Genomic DNA, 25,076 nt, shown 5'->3' on the forward strand with positions numbered 1-25,076 from the left:
GAAAAGAAATATTTCTGTTGTACTAACATGCAGTCTGTCATGTTCCAGTATGCAGCATAGCACGACAGCAAACATATACCAGTAGAAAAATTATTTCTGTGTTCCAACTCTGGCAGGAACTGGGATTTGAGAGTGGGTGTGTTGAGCAGGCAATGCTCTGCTGTTTGTTTGTGTGTGTGTGTGTGTGTGTGTGAGAGAGAGAGAGAGAGAGAGGCAGAGAAAGTGAGTGGGGGTATGGTGGGTGATAAGCTTTCATGTGTGATTAAAGCCACATGTAAGGGAGGAGCTACACATCTGCCTCTGTTGCTGCATGCGTGTGTGTGTGAGGCATTGCATACCTTAGCGTTTGATTATGTGTGTGTGTATTTATGTCTCCCCGCCTAATCCTGTTTTTTAATGCATGCGCAGGAGACTGAGTGAAGGAAAAAGTACTCACGCACTGGAACACAGCTTCTGAACTCAAACCATGAAGCATTTCAACTACTGTTAAAATAGATGACTTGTTTAAGTTAATGCACATTGAAAATAGAACAGAAGATGTATTCTGAATGATTGATGCCACCTTGACCTGGGGAGATTCTGTATCTGCATTTTTACCATTTACTCCTATCTTAAAGAACAGTAAATAAAAGAAACAAATCAAGTTACAGATAGATCCAAAGCTAATAATAGCAGATGCTGTCTTTTCACTGGGCTAACATTAAAAAAGCATAAAGATGAGTAGAATGTGTTGATGTTGTGATGAGTTTGCTAACAGTTTTCCTCTCCCAGTAATCCAGACTGCAAATCCTTGTGTGTCTGGTGTGTATGCAGCTTGATGGTGATATAGAATCACAGAAAGGCCAAAACTCTTTTATAATTTCAGTAGATAAGGCTTTCTCAAAACCTAATGCTGTTAAAATGTTATCACAAAAAAAGTTGATTTGGCAAAAAATCTAAAGGATTTCTTAAGTCTAAGAGTTGGCAACTTTCTCAAACACAGTCAACCTGTGTTACATTCATAAAATGCTTCTGTTTCCAAGTATGCAGATTCCTGAAAACAGCAGAGCACAAATCAAATGAAACGGCAGTGCACAGGGCCCAGGCAGCAGAGGAGCAGATCCCCCTCCACCTCTTCAGTTGTCCCAGGACCCTGGTGGCCTCTGAAGCACAGCCTCCAAATCAGGGTTCTATCTATGAGTCACAGGAAGGGCAAGCTCATTAATCATCTCTCCCTCTTTTCCTCACTCCTTCCTCCCATCACACCCTCTCTTCATTACCAGCTAGGTTAATCCTCCCCTTATCTCCCAACGAGCCTCATTTTTCATTCTCTGTTTCAATGACACTCCGTTTCTCACCCCTTCACATCCTTTCCTTCTTTTGCATCATCCCACCTAGTTGTGTTTTGGTCACTCCTCCCACACATGTTCTCTTTTTCCTCCATTCTTCTCCCTTATGTTAACCCCCTATTTTTCAGTTTCCTTTCTTCTTTCCTTCTCTTCCCCTGTCCTTTCCTTTCCTCTCCTGTACTTACCTTGAACTGGCCATGGTGAGTGGAGAGAGTAGATCTATTACAGCTTATCACTGAAGGACAGGCCAATGCTGCACACCAGTGAAATATGGCTGCTGTCACAGCCGCCACTGAACACGACCTGTGCACAAGGCTCACAAAGCTGTAAGGATGGTGGAAGTGCAAAGAGGAGGTTGGGGTAGAGGAAGACGGAAGCCGGTATCAGCCTCTTAATTCAAATTAATGGAAAGATTTTTAGGCTTGATGCAGTCGACAGTTTGACAGTGATTTGGCACACAATTAACCTTGCCTCATTCTCCCCCTGCAACCCTGTCACCTCCTCAGTTTCATTCCCTGCCTTGTTCTCTGACTGCCTTTAACCACTGTACCTGTCACGCTCACTGACATAGTCTTATTGATCATGAACCAAATGAAGATGATGATGTTTCATTCGATAACCAGCACTTCTCACTGTTGTCTGCCAATTGAATTAGCTCCAAATCTCCAACATCCATGTAGCATAGCAAAATATGACCCAGCGTCAACATTCACAAATTCAGTTCAAGGAAATTTGAGAATTATTCTCACCGGAGTAACTGTAGCATTTATTATTTGTAGCAGTTTTACATCTGCTAACAACATTAAAAACAGTGAGCCTTACTTTTAAATAAAACACAGTATAACAACGTGAGAAAAAGACCAGTGTGACTCCTTTTAGTGTATGAATTGTAATTTTCATTGCAGACCCAGGGCCTGCTCGGTGTACTGCAACATCTGTCCAGAGTGTGATGGATTTCCACTCACCACCCTGTTTAAAAGACCATTCATCCTGGAGCCTCAGCCTCTCAGCGAGACTTTAGTCACTGCTTTTATAGGCCATTTCACCTTGGGTTCCAGTTCATGGTAGCAAACAGCCCATGGCTCTCAAACAGAGGAGAGCAACTGGAGTGTTAAAAAGAGAAGGGGGTGTACCAAGTAACAATGTAGACGCAAAGGTGTGAAAAAACTAATCTTAGTAGTTAAAATGGCAACCAAACAGATGTGATTATTGCATGCTACATTTTATTTTTATGGAGCTATTGTTGTTGTTTTTTTTATACTTTCAGCTGCAAGTTTCACTCAAACAGTCTTTTGAGTTTGCAGAAATTCACAATTGTGAAACAATGAGACAACAAGGGAGACAATTTAAACATTTACATTTTAAGAATTATTTTTGAGCAAAAGTTAGACGCTCCTGTGGATGGCTAGAAATTAAAAGAGAGGGCCCTTGTGGGGTTCTATAAAGCATTTGGAGGTGAAATACAGCCTATATAGCCTCTTTTAACCCGGGTGAGCCTCAATGGTCTCATAGAGATTATTACAAGGCAGTTTGCGGGCCACTAAGTGAAGGAGTCTCAATGTAACCCTGTGTCAGCACAATGTTTGCTCAGTGTTGATTATCCCAGCTTTTCTGACACCGCCTCAGCACATGTGACATGGGAAAACTACAACAGAGACAAATATGACGGCTATATGATGGATGTAAGGCGTAAGCGCTGTCAAAGAGTGTCTATGAATATGCTGATGTGGCATTGTGGGTTCAGCAAACACCTTCAGAAGTGTAACTGCCAAGTCAACATACTGTAGAGCATTATGCAGGCTAAGAACAAAATAGGTTTGTTGTGGGCTGTTATTATCAAACTACTTCAGAGTTCAGCTTTAATTTACTCCATAATTGCTATATCTTTACCAACTAAAGGTGTCCTGCTGCTTTCAGATTTTGTTCAAGAGGATATTTGCAGCCTTTTAAATCCACAATAGTTTTCATGGAGAGATGGGCTTTCCTTTTTGTGAATATGAAACTGAAATTTGCTGTGAAAAATATCAAGGTTCAACTGTCAAGATGTTCACTAGTAGGATTCTTAAGGTACCTGGACACTGCTGAAAAATGGTCAGAGATTCAAAAATAACATTTTACTGTTTCATTTCATCATGACCAAAAGCTCTCAAATAGATTATGTAAGACTTTGAAATTCAAATAGTCCCCACAAATCGGCCTCCTCTCAGTGCTCAGCAGTCACGCAACATGTTTCAATTTTTCTAATGCAGTCACTCCTGTAATGTCCAAGTGGTGGAGTGGAAGATGGGTAAAAGCTGTATACCAGACCTTAGCTATCAGTTTATGGAAGTAGTGTGTCTCATAGTCTGCATAAAAAAAAATAAATAAATAAAAAATTATGTGCACATACACATGTGTAGGTCAATGAGTACTGCTGTAGTACCAGTTCCCCATGACTCACGACACAGCCGTGTAAAGGGTTTAACACAAGGTAGGAGGGGATAAGCAGCAGCCCTGATGATTAAGCTGCCTTTGCTTTGAAGCAGATGTGAGTGTGTGTGTTCAGTCTCCTTCTCTTCCTCACTCTTTCTTTGTTTGTGCGTGCAAGCACATGCTGGTGTGCTCATGCACCTCATGCGCTAAACCTAATGCCAAAACTAATAATGTATACTGATCAGCCCACTGCAAATGAAGCTAATCTGGTACGAGTGAAATGGGGCAGGAATTAGCTCCTAGAATCCTCCAATGGTTTCTTTTTAGCATCAAGTATGCTGCCGTTTATCTCCATGCATTTTCTAGCTGCATTCCATCTTACAGCAACTTGTTGTTTTGTAGACTGATGCCTGTTTTGTCAGATGACAAACACAGACATTCATTAATTGCAAGTTATGGTTTATTTCATACTTGTAAGAAAGCCCTGATACACATGAATTGAAATTCCATCCTGGAAATTGCTGAATCTTTGTTTGACTGAAATTTATTACAGAGGAATTTCAATTCATCATTCAGTTTTCAGCCAGGAATGATTAAACTGAAACTGATTGGCCTGCACTCCAAAGTATCAGGGCTAGCTCCATAAAACTATCCATCAGATGACTGTCTTGAATGCTAAGTATAATGTGTTTTTTCTTCTCATAGACCATTGTTCGAGGGAACCGCCCCCCCAAAGATGCATCCATCAATGGCCTGTTGGAGGAGTTCGACAACATCTCAGTCACACGTTCCAACTCCCTGCGTAAGGAGAGTCCACCAGGTCCCCATCAGGCTGGAAGCTGTTCCAAACCCACAGGCAGTGGTCATCCCAATGCCCCGGAGGAGAATGGATTCAACCATTACTATTCCCGCTATTCCTGTGACCTTGACACCTCAAGCAGAGACTTCTCTCTTGATCCTGCCAAGCCAGGATTCTCCATAGATGGGGATTGGGCTGTTGGGAGGCACTATCGATTCACCAAGCAGAATGGACACTCACACCCCATACGCAGTCCATTCTACCCAGATGCTATGCCTCAAAAATCTGATTACGGCAAGCTGCCACCAGACTATCACACCTACCTGGAGAGCAAAGGACGCTCAGCCGATGAAGTGGCCTCCACCGTGGGCAGCGGGGTAGGTTCCAGTGGCTACTATCGGGCATCTGTAGGTGGCTCGTCCAGCCAGGACTACCGGGACACTTCAGTAGGCACACCATCTCGTGCCTCACTACACAGCGAGCAGATCAACTATCCAGACAGTGAGTGGAGCTATGGTGGCCTGAGGGATGAATATGAAAAGCGTCCAAAGAGTTCCTACGTGACACAGACCAGTCCCACACCAGCTATCCGGCAGCGATCTCGGTCAGGTTCTGGGCTGCAGGAGCCAAATATTCCCTATGCAGCCAGTGGAGCTTTCAAGAACCCTCCACAGGCCCATCCATACAGCTCCTATACCTACCCTCGCCTCTCAGAGAGTCTAGCTAACTCACAGACTTTAGCCAAGGTAACTACAACAAATCACTATGCACTCCACTAATAACTTTTTAATAAAAACTTTTTCATCAGTGTTAACAATTGTCACAGGGCTGTTGACAATGTTTACTCTGAACTTTAGAGCATAAAATAGAAGTAATAGAAATTATAGGGGCTGTCCAGGAAACTCCCAATAACCCTAACAAGTCTGTGGCAACCTTTCAGAGAAAATTACACACACATTTAGTCCCAAATCCCATCCACCTGCAGTCCCTTTCAAATATTCTATACTTTTCCTCTTCTATCTTTTCTCTCCCCCTCTCTGTCTCTCTCTCTCTCTGTCTCTCATCAAGGTAATGAAAGTGATATGTGATATGCAGAGTTTGGGGTTTGATTTAGCAGTGAGACAAACTTGTACAGTACATATTAGATTGTTTGTAAATTTGCTCTGCACCATGATCTAATATCGATGTTTTGTAACTTACAGTTTCCCATTGTCTAAGAAATACCTTTACAGTAATATGGCAGCACTAGGAGAGTGTGATGCAGTCTGTGATCCTGTCCAATAGAAAGCAAACAAACCTCAAACCTTGTGTAATGGTTGTTTCCTGGTCAATTTTACAGAATTACATTTGCAACAGTAAAAGATATTAGAACATGGTAGTGGAAGATATTAGTAGGAGGCAAAGAATGCTGCCTGCCAGTGCAGCAGGGCTAAATCACAGAAAGAGAGGTCATTTTATCAGAAGCCTTATCATTTCCTTATCTTTATATCACTTTCCAAAGCTTTCAGTGGCTCATTAAGTCCATTACAAAGGAGTGTGTGCTGCTGTCATGTCGTTCTTCCATATCCCTCCTTCACACACACAGACTCCAGTGGCTGTGAGGAAAACTGGGTGTGCTGATGTAGATCCCAGGGTGCCTTGATGAAAAACCATTTAACCTGCATGCTTCAGTAAATAGCCACTAGTAGAAAAAATAACTATGGGGAATGCTAAACTAGCAGGATTCAAAGTGACGCAAGGGAAGGTCATTTTACCCGCATACTGTTTATGACTGCCATTTTGTGAGTTGTTGTACTTGAGGAGGCACACTTGTTTCTCTGGTAATGTCCAGTCTGTGTTGACTTAACGGGATGAAGTGTCAAGCACAGTTTTGATGTTCTATCTTTTTTCAAACCAAATCTTACATCAAATGAAATATAGGCTATAATGATGTGTTGGCTTTAAAATCAGCGCACTCTAATTTGCTGTGAGGTGTTTGGATATTTTTCAACAATGGTAAGAGAAAAAAAAAAAACCAAGGAGTCATCTGGCAGCTTAAAAATCACTATTATATTCTCAGTTTACGGACTTTGTAACAAACCCAGCCCTTGCTATCTTCTCTCATTCGCTACCTTTTCTTCCTCTTCCCTCATTCAGCCCATTCACACCAACTCAAGTAAATCCTTCTTTTTCCCTGCTGTTGTTGGGAGCCACTGGGGATGTAACAATAGACAGCACACAGACTTGGCCACACACAGACACACACAAAGATGCAAACATACTCTCTCGCCCTTTCTTTCTCTTCCTCTCTCTGCCTCTCTCTCTGTGTTTTGTGGCGAGTATAAGCTCAGTGCCGCAGCTCTTGGTGACAAATTGATGTTGCGGCACTTTCCCTTTCTGCAGCCTTAGCATAAAACTGGCCGAACGATGTTCCACCACAGAATTCAATTTCACAGTTGAGTTAGGTTGTTGATTACCCTGCCAAACTCAGATTAATGCACGTTTAACCAACATGGATCAGGAGACCCCTGGCTGACAGCCAGCCAGTTGTACCAGCCAATAATAGAAGAAGGGGGGTCTGAGAGCTGGGTTGTCCCAGCAGCAGCCCACTCCCAACGTACACACACACACACACACCTGCACCTGCCTTTAGTGATTGATTAAAGGAGTTAACGCTATGTAATTATACAGCATCCCTGAACATCAAGACTCCTCCTCCAGCCTTGCTATGTGCATGTGTGTGTGTTTGTGTGTCTCTCTTTGTGTAGGTATAACAGGAAAAAAAGTGGTAGGCACAGAGAGAGAAACAAATGACAGGGAGGAAAGAGGAGGGAGTTTTAATTTGATCGTCTCAGTCCCTGAGAATTTATCATAAATAAAAGTTGGTTGAAGAAAAGATTTTGAAGTTGAGGCAAAGGTAATTTAATCTCTGCATGGTGGCATCAGTGTGATCCACTACTGCTAGTTGCATTAGTTTCTGTCTAGTCCATCCTGGTTGGTGATTTGTCATCTTTTTTTATATGCACACTGTCAGCCTTTTGTTCCTCTGCTACTGTGACTGACTTTTCATATAGCAGCTGAACAGTTAAAACTGATTTAATCACTTTAGCCAAGTCTGCCACTTTACAACTTTACATCACCTTCGTCATACCATCCATTACACTGTGCATCACACCTGTTATCTGTTTTGAGTCAGATCATCTGAGCTGAGTCATACAACTGAACTTTCAATAGCTCTCTCTAAATTAAGCTCAACATTCTTGCTGTGTGTGTTTGTGTTTAAACACTTTCTGGGATCTTAAGGAAGAGGTGTGTCCCAGATCTGGATTCTCTCTGGGTTCCTGGTTGATGAATGGGGTAGTTGAAGAGCATTGTGGTGCTGATGATAAAGTATAGCCCCTGTCCTGTGGACTAAATGATTTCCATTAAAGTACCTGCAGACGCTCCTGGAAGTAGAGCTGGCATTTTACCAAGGGTGTCTGCTCATGCATCACCGTAAGGAGACATATGAACTCTGTTCATGTACACAATATACACACAAATCAGAGACAGTATGTGTAACCGGACGGTGTTTTTGTCTGTTTCAGTCATCAATTATATAACTTGTCTCCTCCAGGGTGACTATGAACGTCCATCACGTGACGGCAGTCCCCAGGTTCTGGGCGGTGACACCTATCCCCGAGGGCCTCTTAAGCTACCTCAGAGCCATGCCAAGCCACCTGGCTACCCCCCAGCACACCTGCCGTACCCACCTGTGTTTCACCATTACAAACCCTCACCCTACCACCACCCCCCCTCCCAGCCAAGCCCACCATACACCCCTCAGGTACAGTATGGTTCACTCATTGGTGTCATATTGCCTGATCATGATTTCTCCATGTTAAACGTTTTTTCCACAAAGGTCAAACAATTACTACATGAGGCAAGCTGCAAACAAACCTAAAAAGGTGACTCTTCAGGCACATGGTTTCCACAGGACAGAACTGATAATGTGGATTATGAATATGGATTATGATAAAAAATTATTTTTATGATGTTTCTGGCCAGTCAAGGTGAATTTCTGTGTTTGGATCAAGTCAATTCAAAACTTCCTTCCTTAATTTCTCCCAAATACTACAACTGCATGAGAATCTTAGTGCAATTTTAGTCTCGCTCAAATTTCATTTTCATGTTGTGCACATGTGAATTTTGCATCCAGGGGGCCTACTCGCAGCCTTCATCTCCTTACATCCCCCCAGGGGCCTATCCCCCGCCTTCCTGGGGGTCAAACTCAGACACTCAACCCTCTAGAGTCTCCCATGAACAGTTCAGAGCTGCACTTCAACTGGTGGTCAACCCTGGTGAGAAATTGAGTAAATGAAAGGAGTAGCGAAATGTGTTTGTTTGCTTGTTGTTGTTTTTTTGCGGGGGGAGGGGGTTGTATTTGTTTTATTGCATTGCATCAACATTGAGCTGCATCTGTGCTTGCCACAGGCGACCCTCGGGAATATCTGGACAGCTTTATCAAGATTGGGGAAGGCTCCACGGGTATCGTGTGCATTGCCAGTGAGAAACACAGTGGCAAGCAGGTGGCTGTGAAGAAGATGGACCTCAGGAAACAGCAGAGGAGAGAGCTGCTCTTTAATGAGGTGTGAAAGGCTGGCATAGGGACTGTAGCATGATTAGCTGAAGGAAAATCTGCACATTTTAATGCAGTAACATAACTGGGCACGCTGACTTCATACACCACATAGAGATGGATATCTTGCTACTGTTATGCTGTATGTAATACTGTTATGAGCTACTGTGTGTGTGTGTGTGTGTGTGTGTGTGTGCATTTAAGCATATGTGTACAGTGAACACAGATCTAAAGCTGTTGGTGTTCATTTGGGAACTAATTTACTTTTGATAATCCTATTAATTGCTGAATGTAATCCTTTTATAGTGATGCCTCTGGAATATGTTATATGACACAAAGGGAAGTTACATAATAAAAAATATTGAAATCATATGAATACATATGAGAGTAATGAAATAGCAGCTAATTCCTAAGTAACATATTCCATGTTTTTCAAATGATACATATCGTTCATAGGAAGGGCTTTTGGTTGCTCTATAGTATACAACATTCCAAGAAAGCAGATTGTGTTAATAAAAATGTAATCATAAACATATTTTAAAAGCCATTTCCTCTCTCTGTGTTTCTTAGGTGGTTATTATGAGGGACTACCACCATGAGAATGTGGTGGACATGTACAACAGCTACCTGGTGGGAGATGAGCTGTGGGTCGTCATGGAGTTCCTGGAGGGTGGGGCACTCACTGACATTGTGACTCACACCAGGTAACCTTCAATACAGATACGCAATATGACATACTGAGCTGCAAAATGCCATTGAAGCCCTGAAATTGATGTTTAAATAGAGAGAAAAAGAGTAACAGCAGCTGAAGAAAAGATCAACAAACAGACATATGAGGACCCTAACACTGAGACACCATGGGTGGATATAGTGACTATCACACACTGTATGCTGTTAAAAGTTCTGAAATATAACAGCAAAAGGAGGACCTCTTTAAATGAAAATCCTTGATATCACTTCTAAAATGAGTAATCAAATAAATGACATCTGGACATAAGTGCCATTTAAAGATCAGGACCACTTTACACTACCTATGAACCTACCACAAGATGGGGGTTAGCTTAACATAGAGATAACCAAACTGTTTGACTCTGTCAAATGATCATCCTCCTTGTAACATTTCTAAAGGTCGCACATGAACATTTTATATCTTATTTGGCTGATATGAGCCACACAATGTATTGCATTAGTGAGCTCAAGAGCTGCTGAGGCATGTTAAGTTCCCTTTGTCAGAGTCTGGCAAGCTGTTTCCCTCTGCCACCTGTCTTTATGATGCCTGTAGCTTTTTAATGGGCAGCGTGAATGGTATCAATCTGCAAAAACACTATTTATTATTTTAAAACCAACAACTTGTTTTGGATGCATAATATAATGCATAATATAGAAATCAGGAAACAGCTTTGTACTTTTTTTGTGTGTCTGGTGTGTTAGGTAGATTTTTCTCAAGTCTGTACTGAGAAATGCTGAGGCAGATAAGGAGAGAGCATTTTACTGGAAAAGGCTGAATGAATGAATATTTGCTATTCAGGTGATGGTAATGGCATCAAAAATTGCATAAATGGTAGTGAGGAAAAATGTGTTGTTAAAATTGATATGGTCATTTGCACTGCATATGAGGAACTTCACAGGGGTGGATGATTTTTGCAAGCAGATGGGCTGTAATCCCAGTGCTGGCGCTGATAGTTTTGGGAATAATCAATCTCCAACTTTTTCTATTTGCTTCCCTGATGTTGAGTCGTGTGCTGCTCTTTCATTGTTTTAAGCTTACTTTGTGCTTGGTGTTTAATTACAGTCATTTGCTTGGAGTGTCAGCATTAGTGCTCTGCCATGTCGGATACTAATAACACACTTTGGTGAGGCTGAGCATTGCTGCTGCTGTGAAGTATCTCGAACAGTCACCCACACAGATGTTTGCCTGTTTGTGTGTTCAGTGTTTGAGAGAGTTTCAGTACGCATGAGTGCATTTAGAAGTACGAATGGAAATCTCAGTAAACAGCAGCTTACTCAGCACACATTTCCCTTTAAATCACCTCCTTTTCTCTTTTTCATCAGCCCTCCCTCACAGTCAGTTCACATGAGCTTGGTGAATATTTAAATGATTGTTATATTTTGAATGAAAATTTCTCAATTTTGCACATTGAGATTGTGACACTTAAGAACAAAGTATGTCCTAATTGGACCTTGGTATCTAAATGTAATTAAAATCATCCTATAGATTCTGGTAATAATGCAAATGGTTTCCACATGGTTTTAAGTATTAAGTATTATATATATTCACAGTCATGACAAAGAATATAGCAGTGTTTTTCCTTGGTAATTTCAGCCATATTTATCCAGGTGAAAGCATTGGGCTATTTCCATTTTGCCTTTTGTTGTGGAAATAACTGCCGCCTGCTTCCCATTGTGTAAGATTCATCAGCTCACTTAGTTGTTGGCAGCAAACACACACACCGAGATCTGCATGCACACATGCAGGCACATCTAACCCGCACAGCAGCAGCAGAAGGGCTGTTCCTCTCCTGATTTATTTTGATCACGTTCAAATTTCAATTATACTTTTAGGGATGGTTAATGAGCTGCACCTCACGTGGATTCCACTGCAAGTGTGAAAGCATGTATTTATGCTTGCTGGTATTTGTGTGTGTCTGTGTGTGCATGCATGTGTGTGTTTGCATGTTTGTCTCGACCTGCTTGTGTGTGCATAGATGCATGTGTAATTCAATCTTTGACAACCTTTACAGGCTCATTAAATTAGTTTTTTACTTTGTGTTTGAAACAATTTTCTATTTCAGTGAATCTGTTTCTCTTTTTGATTATGTGTTCATTCCTTTGTGTGTGTGCATGCAAGTGTGTGTCTGCGTGCGTGTGTGTGAGTGAGGTGGTGGGGCAGTAAGATGTGAATTGTTTTTGCGCACACGTCATCATCCCATTTACTTTGAGTTAGCCAGTTGTTTTTCCATTAGCAGACAACTCATTTATCTCTTGTGATTGTAAAATGCATACATGTGTGACATTAAAATCTGCTGCAGTGTGAGGTGTGTGTATCTGAGTATGTATGTGTGTTGCTATGGGGTTGTTTCACATAATGCAAGTTTCTAAGTGACTACTCCAACAGAGGGGCAAGATGAAAAGAGAGATGATTGTGAGAGAGATAAAGCCTGACTAAGGGTGTCTGCACATATATATCAATATGTCACATCATATATTTCACATATATGCATTTCCTTTGTCCATGTTTGCAAATGAGGGTGTCTCTATTTCTGCAGATATACTCTATGTGATATCAGCTAAGAGTGAACACACACAGACACACAGCCTGGCCAGCTGGGTCTAGATGTTGATGTTCAGTTGAGCTGTGTGCTTCTGTGTGAACTCAGTCAGACACATTGCATGGCCTCATCTTTCCATATGGGACCCTCCTGGCTGCAACAGCAGCTGCAGGCTACTGGGGGATATTTCTAAACGGAATCTCTGCTCCTTATCTGTTATTTTGGACTGTAATTGCTTTAGGATGACCATGACGTATGAAGCTTAATAGAGATTGTAATTTTTCAAAAAGTAGTTGAGTACTTGACATTTGGAAACACACACCATGTCATTGGTTATGTCATCTTCTTGATGACATAATCAATGCAGTTTTTGTTTATTTCTACAAATCACAAAGACAGTGATTACAGAAACACACAAAGGTATTATATATAAATTAAAACATCAAACTAATTAGACTTAGGTTTCAACAAGTCTAATGTCCCCAAAGAGGCAATTTGTGGTATAGCACAGAAACATGTAGACACAATAAAAGCACACCAAACAAAAGCCCAATGATCTAAAGTCATCTGTAGCAGCTGAAATAAATGTTGTCACAGTCCAGGCAGGCATTAAAGTATGTTAGTAACAAATGTCATGAACATCACGGTGATATGCTGCACAACCCTTATGTACTGTCATATGCTTCTCATCCACTCATCCCTTCATGCCACAAAAACATTGGGCTACAGCAACTTGTTTAATTGAGTTATAGCCATGAGAATAAAATAATTTTCTTGCCCTGTTGGTTTTTTAATTTACTAATAAACTGTACGATTGATAAAAACAAAAAAGGAAGAGATAATAATATGAATACAATAGACTCAATGCAATGGAGTAACTCACAAGTTAAATCTAATTTGATAAATGTGACAGAGGAGAGTGATGTTTATTCATAATGTCACATCACAATTGAGGCCAACGATTAAATCCAAGGGAAGAATAATTAAATGTTAACAAACATAGTCAGTAAAAGCTCTCTACTCCAGATTTGTTTAGGAGGGTTTAGAAAATGTGGAAAAGCATCTGTCTGATTCATACATTTCAATTCCTATCTTAGTTCTACTTCAGTTTTTAATGGGCTGAATGACGAGACAAATATGTCAAATATCAAATGTCAAATACAGTTTTCTAGTACATGCTTTTTTACTTTCATATTCATCCCTGACACCTTTGTGTGTGTGTGTGTCTTTACAGGATGAATGAGGAACAGATAGCCACAGTATGTTTGTCTGTGCTGAGGGCTCTGTCCTACCTGCACACCCAGGGTGTTATCCACCGTGACATTAAGAGCGACTCCATTCTCCTGACCAGTGATGGCAGGGTAAGTGCATGTGTGCTTGTGTTATGTGTTTTATTATGTCTTTTAGACATATTATCAACTCAATCTGCTTGCTTTGTGAAGTCATTAAACCAGAGTACCCCTTATTCAAACAGCTAACAGTACTACCCCTGCTCCTGTCACTGTTTATTTCAAAACACACACTCACACTCTTGCTGACCTTCTCTCTGGGTTCCACTCCACTCCTGCTACTTGTCAACAGCCAGTGCCAGAAAGGCATCATCATCAATTACCAATTGTTCCCCAGTAATTAAATCCTGCCTAATGCCTCCGAACGAGCTGATAAGACATGATTCATTGAAGGATAATTAAGCACTAATACAGAAGATTAGTGTCTACTATGAAAGCTCTTAATCACAGTGGGTCAGTGCACTTCTTGACAGCAGACTCTGAGGTACAGAGCTCACACAGTCTCAGTCATAAGTCAAGACACCTGCATGACAGAGAGGGGAAGCTGAAGGCTGAGGGTGGTGTCTGTTTGTGTTTGCAGATCAAGCTATCGGACTTTGGTTTTTGTGCTCAAGTTTCCAAAGAGGTGCCAAAGAGGAAGTCCCTTGTGGGCACGCCATACTGGATGGCACCGGAGGTCATCTCCAGACTACCTTATGGAACTGAGGTAAGGACCGAACACACATGGATTAACAATGCTCTGCATAATGGGATAGGAGCTAATAGGAGTGCACTGATGAGAATGAACATGCTGGTTTGTGTCCAGGTGGATATCTGGTCTTTAGGGATCATGGTGATTGAAATGGTGGATGGAGAGCCCCCTTACTTTAATGAGCCCCCTCTGCAGGCCATGAGGAGGATACGAGACAACCTACCGCCACGACTAAAAGAGTCACACAAGGTAGATCTGTCACTAAATCAAATATAAGCAACCAAAGTTCCTTTATCTTCTCTGTCTTCTGTGCATATATTTCTGCCAGCATTAATTTCCCCTCACAGTTCACAATTAAGATGAGCACAAGGAGCAGAATCAAACTATTTGCTTGCAATCTCCAGGTGTCCTCAGTACTGCGATCCTTCCTGGACCTAATGTTGGTGAGGGAGCCCTCTCAGAGAGCCACAGCCCAGGAACTCCTCCAGCACCCCTTCCTCAAGCTGTCGGGACCCCCTTCCTGCATTGTCCCTCTCATGAGACACTACCGCCATCGCTGACCAGCTGGCCCAAACATGCCCACTTCTGCACTAACAACACACACACTGTACACACACTACTAGGGTGGCACTGCCCTCACTCAGCCAAAAAAGTCCACCTCTTGGGGGTTCGCCACTAACACTCACACCTGTAACCGTGACGTAGATTAGCTAGAGGAATATCTAAGGAATACATTTAAAAAACACATGACACAGAAAAGAAGAAAAAAATATCTACTTTTTTGAAACTGAAATGGAGTAGAAGAGTGTACCGTGCCGGAGAAACTCAATAGACGTCCAATAGAAAAGTGTGGACTGGCTCGCCCTGCTGCGGCCTTCTCTCTTAATAGTCCATGAGTCTTCAGCTCCACGTAGAGTTGCAGCAGCTATCAGCAAGAGCTTCAAAGCGTCTGTGGCGAGATGGAAGGACCTGGGCACTGGTGCTCTGCTCCAGACCAGAGCAGCAGAGGGCTGAACAATCAGCTGTGTGCAGTGAGAGCAGAGTTTGACCAGTACTGACTGTCACACGGCTACTGCGTCATCAGACCCTATGAAGGACAGGCTGCTGCTCAGTTGGTCAGATGGAGACAAGCTATCTTGTATCTTTCTTCTCACACACTAACAGTGAAAATGTATTTTAGAGAAACTTGTAAGTTTTTCTGTACAGTTTTGATAATTTGCAGTATTTTATTGTGTCGTAACCATTGTGATATGAGCAGTATTAAACAGAGTTTCTGCAGAGATCTTTCCTACTGTTTATAATCCAGTTTTTGCTTAAAGATATGAGATATCCCAAATAAACCCACCTAAACCTAACTGTTACTAAAAGTGCTAAATATATTTATTATCTTACATTTGTAGACAGAACTTCCATTAAATGTTGGAAAAAAGGGTGTCAGAATTTTGTATAACGTTTTAAAGTATTTATTTATTTATTGGAATTGAAGGTTTATTTTTTGGTAGTGTGGCCTTTTTTGTTTAATTTCTTTTGCTGTTTCGTTGGGTTTTGAGCTACATTTTCAAAAGTGCATTGGCAGACAGTTATATCACTTGTTACATCATCCAAGCAATACCCCAAACCTGTTTATGAACCCATGAAGCCCTGTATTTATGATACTGTAATTACACCATGCATTTAAATGTAGCACAGATGGAATGGATGGAATGGAAAAAAAAAAGATAGACTCTACACAGACCTGTTTTCTTTTATATTAGAGTCTCATCCTGTTTCTCTAAATGCTAACAGGCCCCATCCAAGACGCCCACCTACCGCACAGATTTTAGGATGCTGATGAAAGGTCTGGTTTTCTACTCACATGCTCACTGTCATCATCTCACTCCTTATCCCACCTCACTCAGAGACACACTCGCTATCGCTAAAACTGTGCTGCCATTCTCATCTCTGGTCGGACCGGGAGAACATTGTAATCCTCCTCCCTGCATCGTTTTTACCCATCATTCACTGTGATATGTAAATATGACTGTGCGTATGTGAATGTGTGTTTGCGTACAAGCTTGTGTCTGTGCGTGTCAAAGAGCAAAAGAGGTAGTGAGTGTTTATCTCTGTACAACATCTGAGAGTGTGCGTGTGCGAGCGTGTTTGTGTGTGTGCAGCTGGCTAATCCTTGACAATGTGTCAGGACTTGAATGAGTAACACTTATCTGTGGTGTTGGCTTGTACAGTGATATTGCATGTTTGTTATCAGTGAAGCTGGTTTCAATTAAAAAAATGCCCATAAAAACATTGAGATGTGTTGCATGAATTTTTCCTTCATTACCCGCTACAGTGTCCTCTTCTTCCTCTTTTCTCTGTCTCTCATATCAAGTAGAGATTTTTTTAAATAGCATAATGTCAGAATATTCAAAGGACTTCCTTTCAGCCATCAACAGTTTATGTTTCAGTGCTGTTTTGATCTTCCATATTGCTAAATTCAACAGTTCTCATTTTCACTCTAATTTCACCTCTGAACAGAGCAAAACAAACCAGAAAGACATATCATGGGTCGATGCAGCCATAATATATGAGGTTATTGTTCTTTCTTTTCTCCAAGCCGTTTCCCTCTGAAACACTATAATGGGATATTGATCTAACAAAGACAGAGACAGACACTGGAGCTTTTCTCTCAGAGAGAGGTTCTTCTACCAACAGCCTGGTAAATAAAAGCACAGGCACTGGGGCTAGTTGGACTGCAGGGCAGGGCATCAATGACGGGCAAACAGACTGTGGAGTCGCTGAGTTACAATTAAGGTGAATGATATAAGACAGCCACATATTCACAAAACACTGAACTGGAGTAGGACATGGTTAAATGTTGTAGGTAAATCAAAAAGCAGCATGGAGGCTGTTGGTCCTGCTTTTTTTTAATACTTTTTTTTACTTAAATTTGTTATTTAAGAGCCTTTTCTCAACAGACATTTTAGTAAAGCACACAATTAATTTTGCCTATTTGTCTGTTGCATTTAAGCCTGTTTGTGGACTCTCTGAGGCTGCTTGCAGAATACTGGCTGGTATTCTTAAATATTACTGCTTTTGAGCAGAAGAGAATAAAATCGGTAAATTAAATTAAAGTGTTTTCTCTCAGTGAAATACTCCAGAATGAGCCTTCTTTGGTTAAAATATAATCAGACAGAGAGATTTTCACTCACATACTGTTGGCTGTCCTGGATGGTCCGCTTCAGACGCACTGCGTCACTGTCGTCACTCATCAGCTACACCTGCGTGTTTACAGACGAGCCGGTTGTCCTGAGTGACTCTGAACTTTGGCCCCCCGCCTTCATTTAGCCTCAGGTAGGCCCCAATTAGCTCAGCTAGCTGTTAAATTGAAATTTGTAAATGTTTATGAAACGGAACAAACTGGACTACCTCAGCACCGGGTGAGTTAACGTGACTGTGTGATAATTAGGCTAACATGCTAACATGCTCACATGCGATGGCCGAGAAAGCTCACAGCACTGCAAACACCACAACGCACATAAACAAACTGAGGTGCACTAAAACTAAACAAAACGGAAGTGTCCCGGTTACTGTGGACAATAAAAGAGGAGGAGAAGCACAAGTAAATGAGACACTTCTTTTATGAAACTGCTATTTTAATAACAGTAACAGAATGTACTTTCCGGTGTATTATATTCATATAGTTAGGCTGCTTAGCGTCAGCTTTGATGAAGCTAATCGTGCTAACTTTGGCCTTGACCTAACACATTGCAAGTGAAGGCACTTATTGACATTGATATAAGTTTCATTAAAACAATGTTTTTTCCCTCTATTTCTTATTCTCCGTCTGATATTGTCAGTAGCCTTTTCTCTTTTTAATTTCCATTCCGGCTTCTTTTCGTTGCGTTGTGGTATTTGCAGTGCAATGATACTTCCCGGCCGCCGTACTAGTCGGCCATAAAAACCAACATATACAAAGCTCTGTGTTGCTGTTGTCGTTGTTGCTGCTGCTGCTGCTGCTGTTGCTGCTGTTGTTGTTGTTGTTGCTGCTGCTGTTGTTGCTGCTGTTGTTGCTGCTGCTGCTGCTGCTGCTGTTGTTGCTGCTGCTGCTGCTGCTGCTGTTGTTGTTGTTGTTGTTGTTGTTGTTGTTGCTGCTGAACTGGTTTGGTGTTCATCATTTCTGAGGACAGTCAGAAGCTGCTCTGCCGTCTTTTTAGGTGAAGTTGTTGCTCAGTGTGTTTCAAGCTCAGTTTCTGTTTGAGTTTTCTCTGTTGCACTGACATTGTCTGTGTTGTTGATGTGAGGAGATTTGAGGTCAGTTGCATTTTTAGCTATTTTACTTTTTTCCCCAGAATTTCTTTTTAATCAAGTAGATACCGAGGATAACATGAGGTGTTTTTTTTTATTTTATTTTATTTATTTTTATAATTGTTGTGGATTTTGTGTAAATTTACATGCTTGTTCAGTTATTGGATGACTTTAAGTGTTATCTATAGCTACTATGTTTCTTTAGTTACACTATGATCCTATGGGCTACAACTATGTGTTAAACCACTTTTTTCTGCGAGGACATTATGGATATTCAGAGATGGTGGACATTCTTGATGACAAATTGACTGAAATATTTTTAACCACAGCAGGAAAACCCTTCTGTCAAACGATAGAAGAACTGAGCTGACTGTGCAGAATGAACTCAGTATGTTTATTCTGTGAATTAATGTTGCATTCAGTCAAAGCAGAGAAGATTACTGACTAATGCTACATAAGAATTTATAACTATAAAATATTAGCCAATAGGAAAAAAAAATTATCTCAAGGAAATAATGGTCAGGACTGCAAATAACAATTATTCCCAGTTAATCTGTTCTCAATGAATGGTTTGGTTCTCTAAAATCTCAAACAGTGTTGCTTTGTTTTATCTAACAGCAAAAGACCTATCAATCAAAATTCAGTTTTTAGCACATAAGACAGAAAGAATCAGCAGAAACAAATTGGAGAAAACCATATCACGTTTTTTGATATTGAATCTTAAAATATGATACAATTATTATTAATATATAAAATGATCGCTTTTTTTGGCCCCTCAATTAATTGGTTAATTGACGTATCTATTCAGCTCTGTAGCAGATGCATTGTTAGTATCAGATGTTATTGTTGACTATTCACAGGGACAGTGTCACAACAATCCTTTGTATCCTATAATGGTGCAGGTGTTCCAGATGTAGTGGGATTACTCATAGTCTTGAATTAACCTTTCATAAAGATCATTTCAGTAGTAAAGCAAGTTTAAAAAAAAAACTAGATCAAGGTACTGCGACTTTTGTGTGTTGTTGACTGAGGATGTAGTATGTCGTCCACACTTCTGAACAAAAAGGTGTAGCTGATACAAATGCTGTTTACTTTCAATCAGATTTGTTCATATTTCGTTTCCTTTGAAGCCCAGATTCAGACACAAAATCAATACTTCATCACTGCAGCTTCTCTACTGACAGGTGTATCCATCACTTTTTTCCAATCACACTTTTTCATTTGAACGTACTTTTTTTTTTTTTTTTTAACCAGTTTTAAAACAACAGTGACATTTATGGATTGGAGAGATTGTATTGTACCGATGTGATAGGATAACAGAAATGACTGGAGAGAGGTGTACAGATGATTCCAGCAATTTATTTCAATGAACAGAAGATTACTGCACAAGATTGCATCAGCAGAGGTTTATGCATAGACTTTGTTCTGAAAATATTATACACATTTTATTTTTTATTTAATAATCTCTTTCATAAACACTCATGGCATTCTCATAAATTCATTATTAATACAGATTTTTATTTTTTTCGACCAGATGTTTATGTATTTCTTTCTTCCTTTTTTGATATGTTCCATATATCTGTTGGGAGAAAAGACTGAAGTCAAAGCAAGAACATTGCAACTCTTAATGACTCTGAATGCCACTGTACTGCACACACTACAAGACTTGTCCACTGTCAACACTATGGCTGCATTCAAAAATGAAATTAAAGGTTAGCAAATACAGAACCAACAATAGGTATTGAAATAATATAGCAGCAGTTTCAGAGAGAGGAGGAGAGGAGAGGGTGATGAATAGTTGGCATATGGCAGCAGAAGCTCAGGCTATATCTGAAATTTCTTTCAAAGAGAAGTTGAATAAAAATGGCTCAAAGTAGTGACGAAGTAGGCCTCAGTGAGATTAGGAAAAAAACTGTAACCTTTGATTGGTTGGTCATTTTCAAAATTCTCATCACTGAAATGCAGACTATGAATTTATGGCATTAAGATTCAAATCAGCAGCCGGGTAAATTTGATTTTGATGGGTGACCCTCCAACTACATCCATGCTTGGCCCCACTGTCCCAATAACTCAAATTGTAGCTGTTCCAAAGTTCCAGTTGGCCTATGGATACAGGCTACACACATTTCTGTTAGTCCATGGCAGGGCACTTTCCTCGGTGGTGTTAGGCCTGGGACATAGAGGACACAAGTCTTTTAGCAGGTTAGCTTTGGAGCTAACTCTGCTGCTGATTACATGTTCTTGTACATGGAGCGATCTCTGGGGAGCTGGGGCTGGTTTGCTGTCAGCTTCAGGTGGAAGTGGTAAATGGTGAGCATGATGATGATTATGAGGCCCAAAATGAGGCCCAGGACTAGGGGGAGGGTCTCCTCCAGGCGTTCCCTCTGGTCAGTGATACACTTGTAGGCTGCAGAAATGGGAATAATGAATACTGTCAGCATGTTGTGGAGACTGAAATGACTAAATGACTAAAGGGCTGCTGGGTTTGTAGATTTATTAAAAATGTACGATCAGCAATATCAATGATGATTCAGTGTTCTTTTGAAATACCTACCTAACTTAATTAATATTTTATACTACACCAAATCTTTTACATTTTGGCTGAAACTATCTATTGTTTTCACCATTGAAAACTGCAGAAAATCTTTTTTCATTTAACTTAGTCTGTAAAATGTTTTGAGGTTAGTGTATTAACTATTTAAAAAATATTTATCAGCCATATTTTTACATCATTGTTGATAGAAATTCAATATATAACACAATAGCTATAACACACACCCATAAAAACACAGTAAAATCATGTTTTGTAGTTAGTACTAATGTTTTCACTTTGTTTATTAAACTTGTATTGGACATTAATTTCAGTCATATCCCTCCATGTCCATTATGTGGCTTCTTTGAGACTTTTAAAGTGGTCGTGTGTGTGTGAGTGAGAGTGACAGACAAATGTGAGTGGATAGCAGGAAAATGTTTGTGCCATTTGCTAAATGACAAAAATTTCAAACCTTTTTCTCCTCTCCTGTTCTGTGCTCAGCTAAATGCATGGTCTCCAGCAAACACCCATCTGTTCATATATGTATGTCTGTAAAGAGGAAGGAGGACACCAAAGCCACAACTGGCTATAACTGCTGTACAGTGTGCTGCTTTGTGTTGAAGGTGTTTCTCCCTGTGGGCAGCAGTAATGCACCCTAGAAGGAAGGCAGTGAAGCATAGCACAGCCTAGTTTACAGCAACTCGGAGCAAATGATTCTTCCAAGGTGATTGGCTCCAGAGGACGAGCAGGTTCATTCAGTATGTCTATAAAAGCTGCACTGAGGGGAAAGATATGACTGCACTCACACATAAAGTCCTAATGACCCCACCCTTCTCTCTCTTTCTTTGCATCTCTTTGTCTCCCTTGCATCCCCACCCCCTCTTTTTTCCTCATTTCTCTCTCTCTCTTTTTTTTCATACTGCAGCAATAACCCCCCACAGCCACAGAAGTGTGTGTGTGTGTGTGTGTGTGTGTGTGTGTGTGTGTGTGTGTGTGTGTGTGTGTGTGTGTGTGTGTGTGTGTGTGTGTGTGTGTGTGTGTGTGTGTGTGTGTGTGTTTCAGATGTATGGCCATAGCACCCTCACTCCAGGATTAACGTCATCACCTCAGTGGCAAAGTTCAGCTTGTTCTTAATGACGGTGTTTCTCAAAAAGGCGGCATCATAGTTTTCCTTACGTTCACTGAACATGAAGTCGGAGGTGATGTCAAAGGGCTGGATCTGGATGTCAGACATGGACATGGTGATGCCCTTCTGGTGGTCGCTAGAGATGAGGGTGAATGTCTGCTGTGCTGTGCACAGATAGGACCGTCCGGCGGGGGTCACCAGGGCTGACAGGTGGTGTGTGCTGGCTGTGTGTTTCCCAGCTGGAAAGGAAGGAAGTCAGAAAGGAATATGACATATGCAAGAAGTAATATTGACCTAACTTCAATTCTGTACAATTGTCTTCAACTTTATTAACTCATGTTTTTTAGTGTATAATTTGGACTGAAGGTCTTTTAAAAAAATCTTTATATACAGAATAATTTAGACAAAGTTAAATATTAACTAAGAAAGAGTGAACACCTAAAAGGTCTAAAAGTTAACAATAAGATTTGTGAAATCACAGAGGATCTGTTGCTAGTTTGATGTGAAATGTACCACTAGTACTGCCCGCACTAATAATAATGATAATAATCGTGATAAAACGTGTGTGGTCAGCTAAACAGGCAGGATCAGCCTCCCACAGTGGCGTAAATCCCCGCAGCTCATCACAGCTCATCACAGCTCAGCGCTCATGTGAGAGGAAGGAGAGCGAGATGCGATCAGAGCAGGCGGGACAGAAATGTGCTGAGTTGCTACTGTAGGACACTCACGGTTGTACGCGTTGATGAAATGCGATGTGTCGTAGACGAACTGGACCTTGCTGATCTTCCACACCTCGATGCCCCTGTCCCGGAACTCCTACATGGTCAGACATACGGCAAAAAATGGCCTAACCTTCAAAAGTAACATCTTGTTTCACTATCGGATTTTTCAAACGAATGCATTCGTTATTTATTTCTTTTTACCAAAACACATCCGCGTTAATCAGCAACGGCAGTAATAAATCCAAGGGGAAAGGTTTTGAAATTGCAGGAACCAAACAAACTCTAGAGAAATAGATACATTTTCGTTTTGTGATGAATGCTGACATTGACTTTGGCTTTGGCTTCACTTGACTTTTCATACGTTATGGCTTTGCTCAGGCTTTTGTCGCCCACCTTAGAGAAGTAGATGCGGAAAACGTAGGCGCCGTTCTTCCAGGATATGTGGATCTCTGACTCCGTACTCCCACATTTTCCCTCGATTTCTGCACCACGAGGTAGAGTGAAGGACGCCTGCTCGGTGATCAGCTGCAAAACACAAGGGGCAGGTATGAAAAGGTGGCAGCTAGGGCCAGGTCACGGACTGAAAGTTTTTTTTTTTTTTTTTTTTTAAGCATTTGACTTCTATTTTTACACACCAGCTCTTAGAGCAAGCAAAAAAAAAAACCTGATTATGTGTTAGTTTTTCTTGACAACAGAAACTAATGTAAGTCTTTCGTTTGATTAATATAAAGTACCGCAAAATATTTTCCTTTTCTTGATGATGGGACTGAATGCACCATCAGCATTTTACGCACGAATGTACACTACAAACCTGTTTCCATTTTGTTGAATGTCAAAATATTTGTTAAAGCCTTTTTTAAAACTTCCGTTACGCACCACGGATAAATCTTTGATGTCCATGACACAAAGGAACATTTTATGCATGTTAGAAGCCTGAATCGCCATCTGCGTTTCTTTTTTAAAGCGCCCACATGCATTAAAATGCACCGGGGGGATTCCTTACGTCTATCCCGTTGAGCGCGAGCACGTCATACGGCACGAGAAATTTAACGGCGAACTCCACCATCAGGCATGTTGTTCCGTTCTCCCGGACAGCGAAGATGGCTTTGTCCGGGTCGTTGGAGAGCCCAGACAGGTTCTCCCCCTCCTCCTCCGCCAGCCCCGCGGACAGCAGCAGCGCACCTGGCACATGGAGCACAACATAACATGAGGGGGGGTCCTGTCAAAGGGGGAACAGATGTGGCACCAAAACATGCAGAATCAGCATAAACAGAGGCGAGTTTAGCTGAAGATCACTGTCCTGTCACCTATGTTCCCTCACGGCAAAGTCAAAATCGGGTTAAAACACTGGGAACAGAAATCTGCAGTCTCAGGAGAGCAACAGCACACCACTGGCTGCAGTCTAAACAACGTCAGGAAGTGATGAGCTGCAACTGTCATCGTGTTTGGACGACTTTATATTCATGTGAGCACGAAAAAAGCCGAGCCGTTCCAGTTTATAGAGAGGAGAACAAATACACTCTCATACATTGTCGTGCTGCAACACGCACAGTAGGTGCACAAGCAGTGGCGTCACGACAGACACACACACACACACACACACACACATACACACTTACCAAACACAGTGAACAGCAAAAGTCGTGTGCTCTCCGTGGTGCTGAAACCGAGTCGTCCCATCTCTCCCAGCTTCCCCAGCGCTGAAAAAAAGGGCTTACTGACTGGGCAGCCTGTGCTGAACCCACGAAAAGAAAAGAGAGACGAAAGAGACAGATAGGGGAGGCGGGAGAGAAAGAAAGGGAAAAGAGAGAGAGAGAGGGGAGGGATGCTTCTACTCAGCGCCCAGAAGTCACGCTCAGATCATCGTGAATGCAGCAAAAATGTCTCCAGGTTGGACGTGAGATCCGGTTCGCACTGCAGAAGCAGTCGGCACCGATGAGTTCTGGCCGTCCAAACCAACCTCCCTCTCCAAGGTTGACAGGCTTTAACCCGGTGACAGCTGCCACACCGCACTCCTACATATTAACGC

The 25,076-nt window shown here is 41.4% G+C and overlaps 2 protein-coding genes across 2 annotated transcripts in view; one reads left to right on the forward strand and one right to left on the reverse strand.

The window, feature by feature from the left end:
- The window catches only part of pak5 (p21 protein (Cdc42/Rac)-activated kinase 5), a 57,143-nt gene extending 40,493 nt beyond the window's left edge, over positions 1 to 16,650 (forward strand). The window contains exons 3-11 of the mRNA XM_029496113.1: positions 4,446 to 5,285; positions 8,135 to 8,344; positions 8,717 to 8,858; positions 8,992 to 9,146; positions 9,707 to 9,840; positions 13,640 to 13,766; positions 14,275 to 14,400; positions 14,500 to 14,634; positions 14,790 to 16,650. Coding sequence (XP_029351973.1) covers positions 4,446 to 5,285; positions 8,135 to 8,344; positions 8,717 to 8,858; positions 8,992 to 9,146; positions 9,707 to 9,840; positions 13,640 to 13,766; positions 14,275 to 14,400; positions 14,500 to 14,634; positions 14,790 to 14,945 — 2,025 coding nt within the window. The 3' untranslated portion in view covers positions 14,946 to 16,650. The remainder of the gene's footprint in view (positions 1 to 4,445; positions 5,286 to 8,134; positions 8,345 to 8,716; positions 8,859 to 8,991; positions 9,147 to 9,706; positions 9,841 to 13,639; positions 13,767 to 14,274; positions 14,401 to 14,499; positions 14,635 to 14,789) is intronic.
- Positions 16,651 to 20,823: 4,173 nt separating this feature from the next.
- On the reverse strand, positions 20,824 to 24,742 carry lamp5 (lysosomal associated membrane protein family member 5). The gene is made up of 6 exons (XM_029496928.1): positions 24,667 to 24,742; positions 24,051 to 24,229; positions 23,441 to 23,572; positions 23,054 to 23,141; positions 22,376 to 22,564; positions 20,824 to 21,073 (listed from the first exon to the last, which is right to left on the reverse strand). The coding sequence occupies exons 1-6, from the start codon at positions 24,725 to 24,727 to the stop codon at positions 20,898 to 20,900; spliced, it is 825 nt and encodes a 274-aa protein (XP_029352788.1). The 5' UTR covers positions 24,728 to 24,742; the 3' UTR covers positions 20,824 to 20,897.
- Between the last annotated feature and the right edge of the window lie 334 nt (positions 24,743 to 25,076).

Source organism: Echeneis naucrates, chromosome 24, assembly GCF_900963305.1.
Source record: "Echeneis naucrates chromosome 24, fEcheNa1.1, whole genome shotgun sequence".
NCBI lineage: Eukaryota > Metazoa > Chordata > Actinopteri > Carangiformes > Echeneidae > Echeneis > Echeneis naucrates.

What these genes read in the sequence shown, in the direction of transcription:
- lamp5 (XM_029496928.1), bottom strand. Translation starts at nt 24,727, where the DNA reads ATGGGACGACTCGGTTTCAGCACCACGGAGAGCACACGACTTTTGCTG. An exon ending in TCCGCATCTACTTCTCTAAG is followed by an intron (nt 23,142 to 23,440) that starts GTGGGCGACAAA and finishes CTGACCATGTAG; the next exon opens with GAGTTCCGGGACAGGGGCAT. An exon ending in CGACTTCATGTTCAGTGAAC is followed by an intron (nt 21,074 to 22,375) that starts GTAAGGAAAACT and finishes CCATTTCTGCAG; the next exon opens with CCTACAAGTGTATCACTGAC.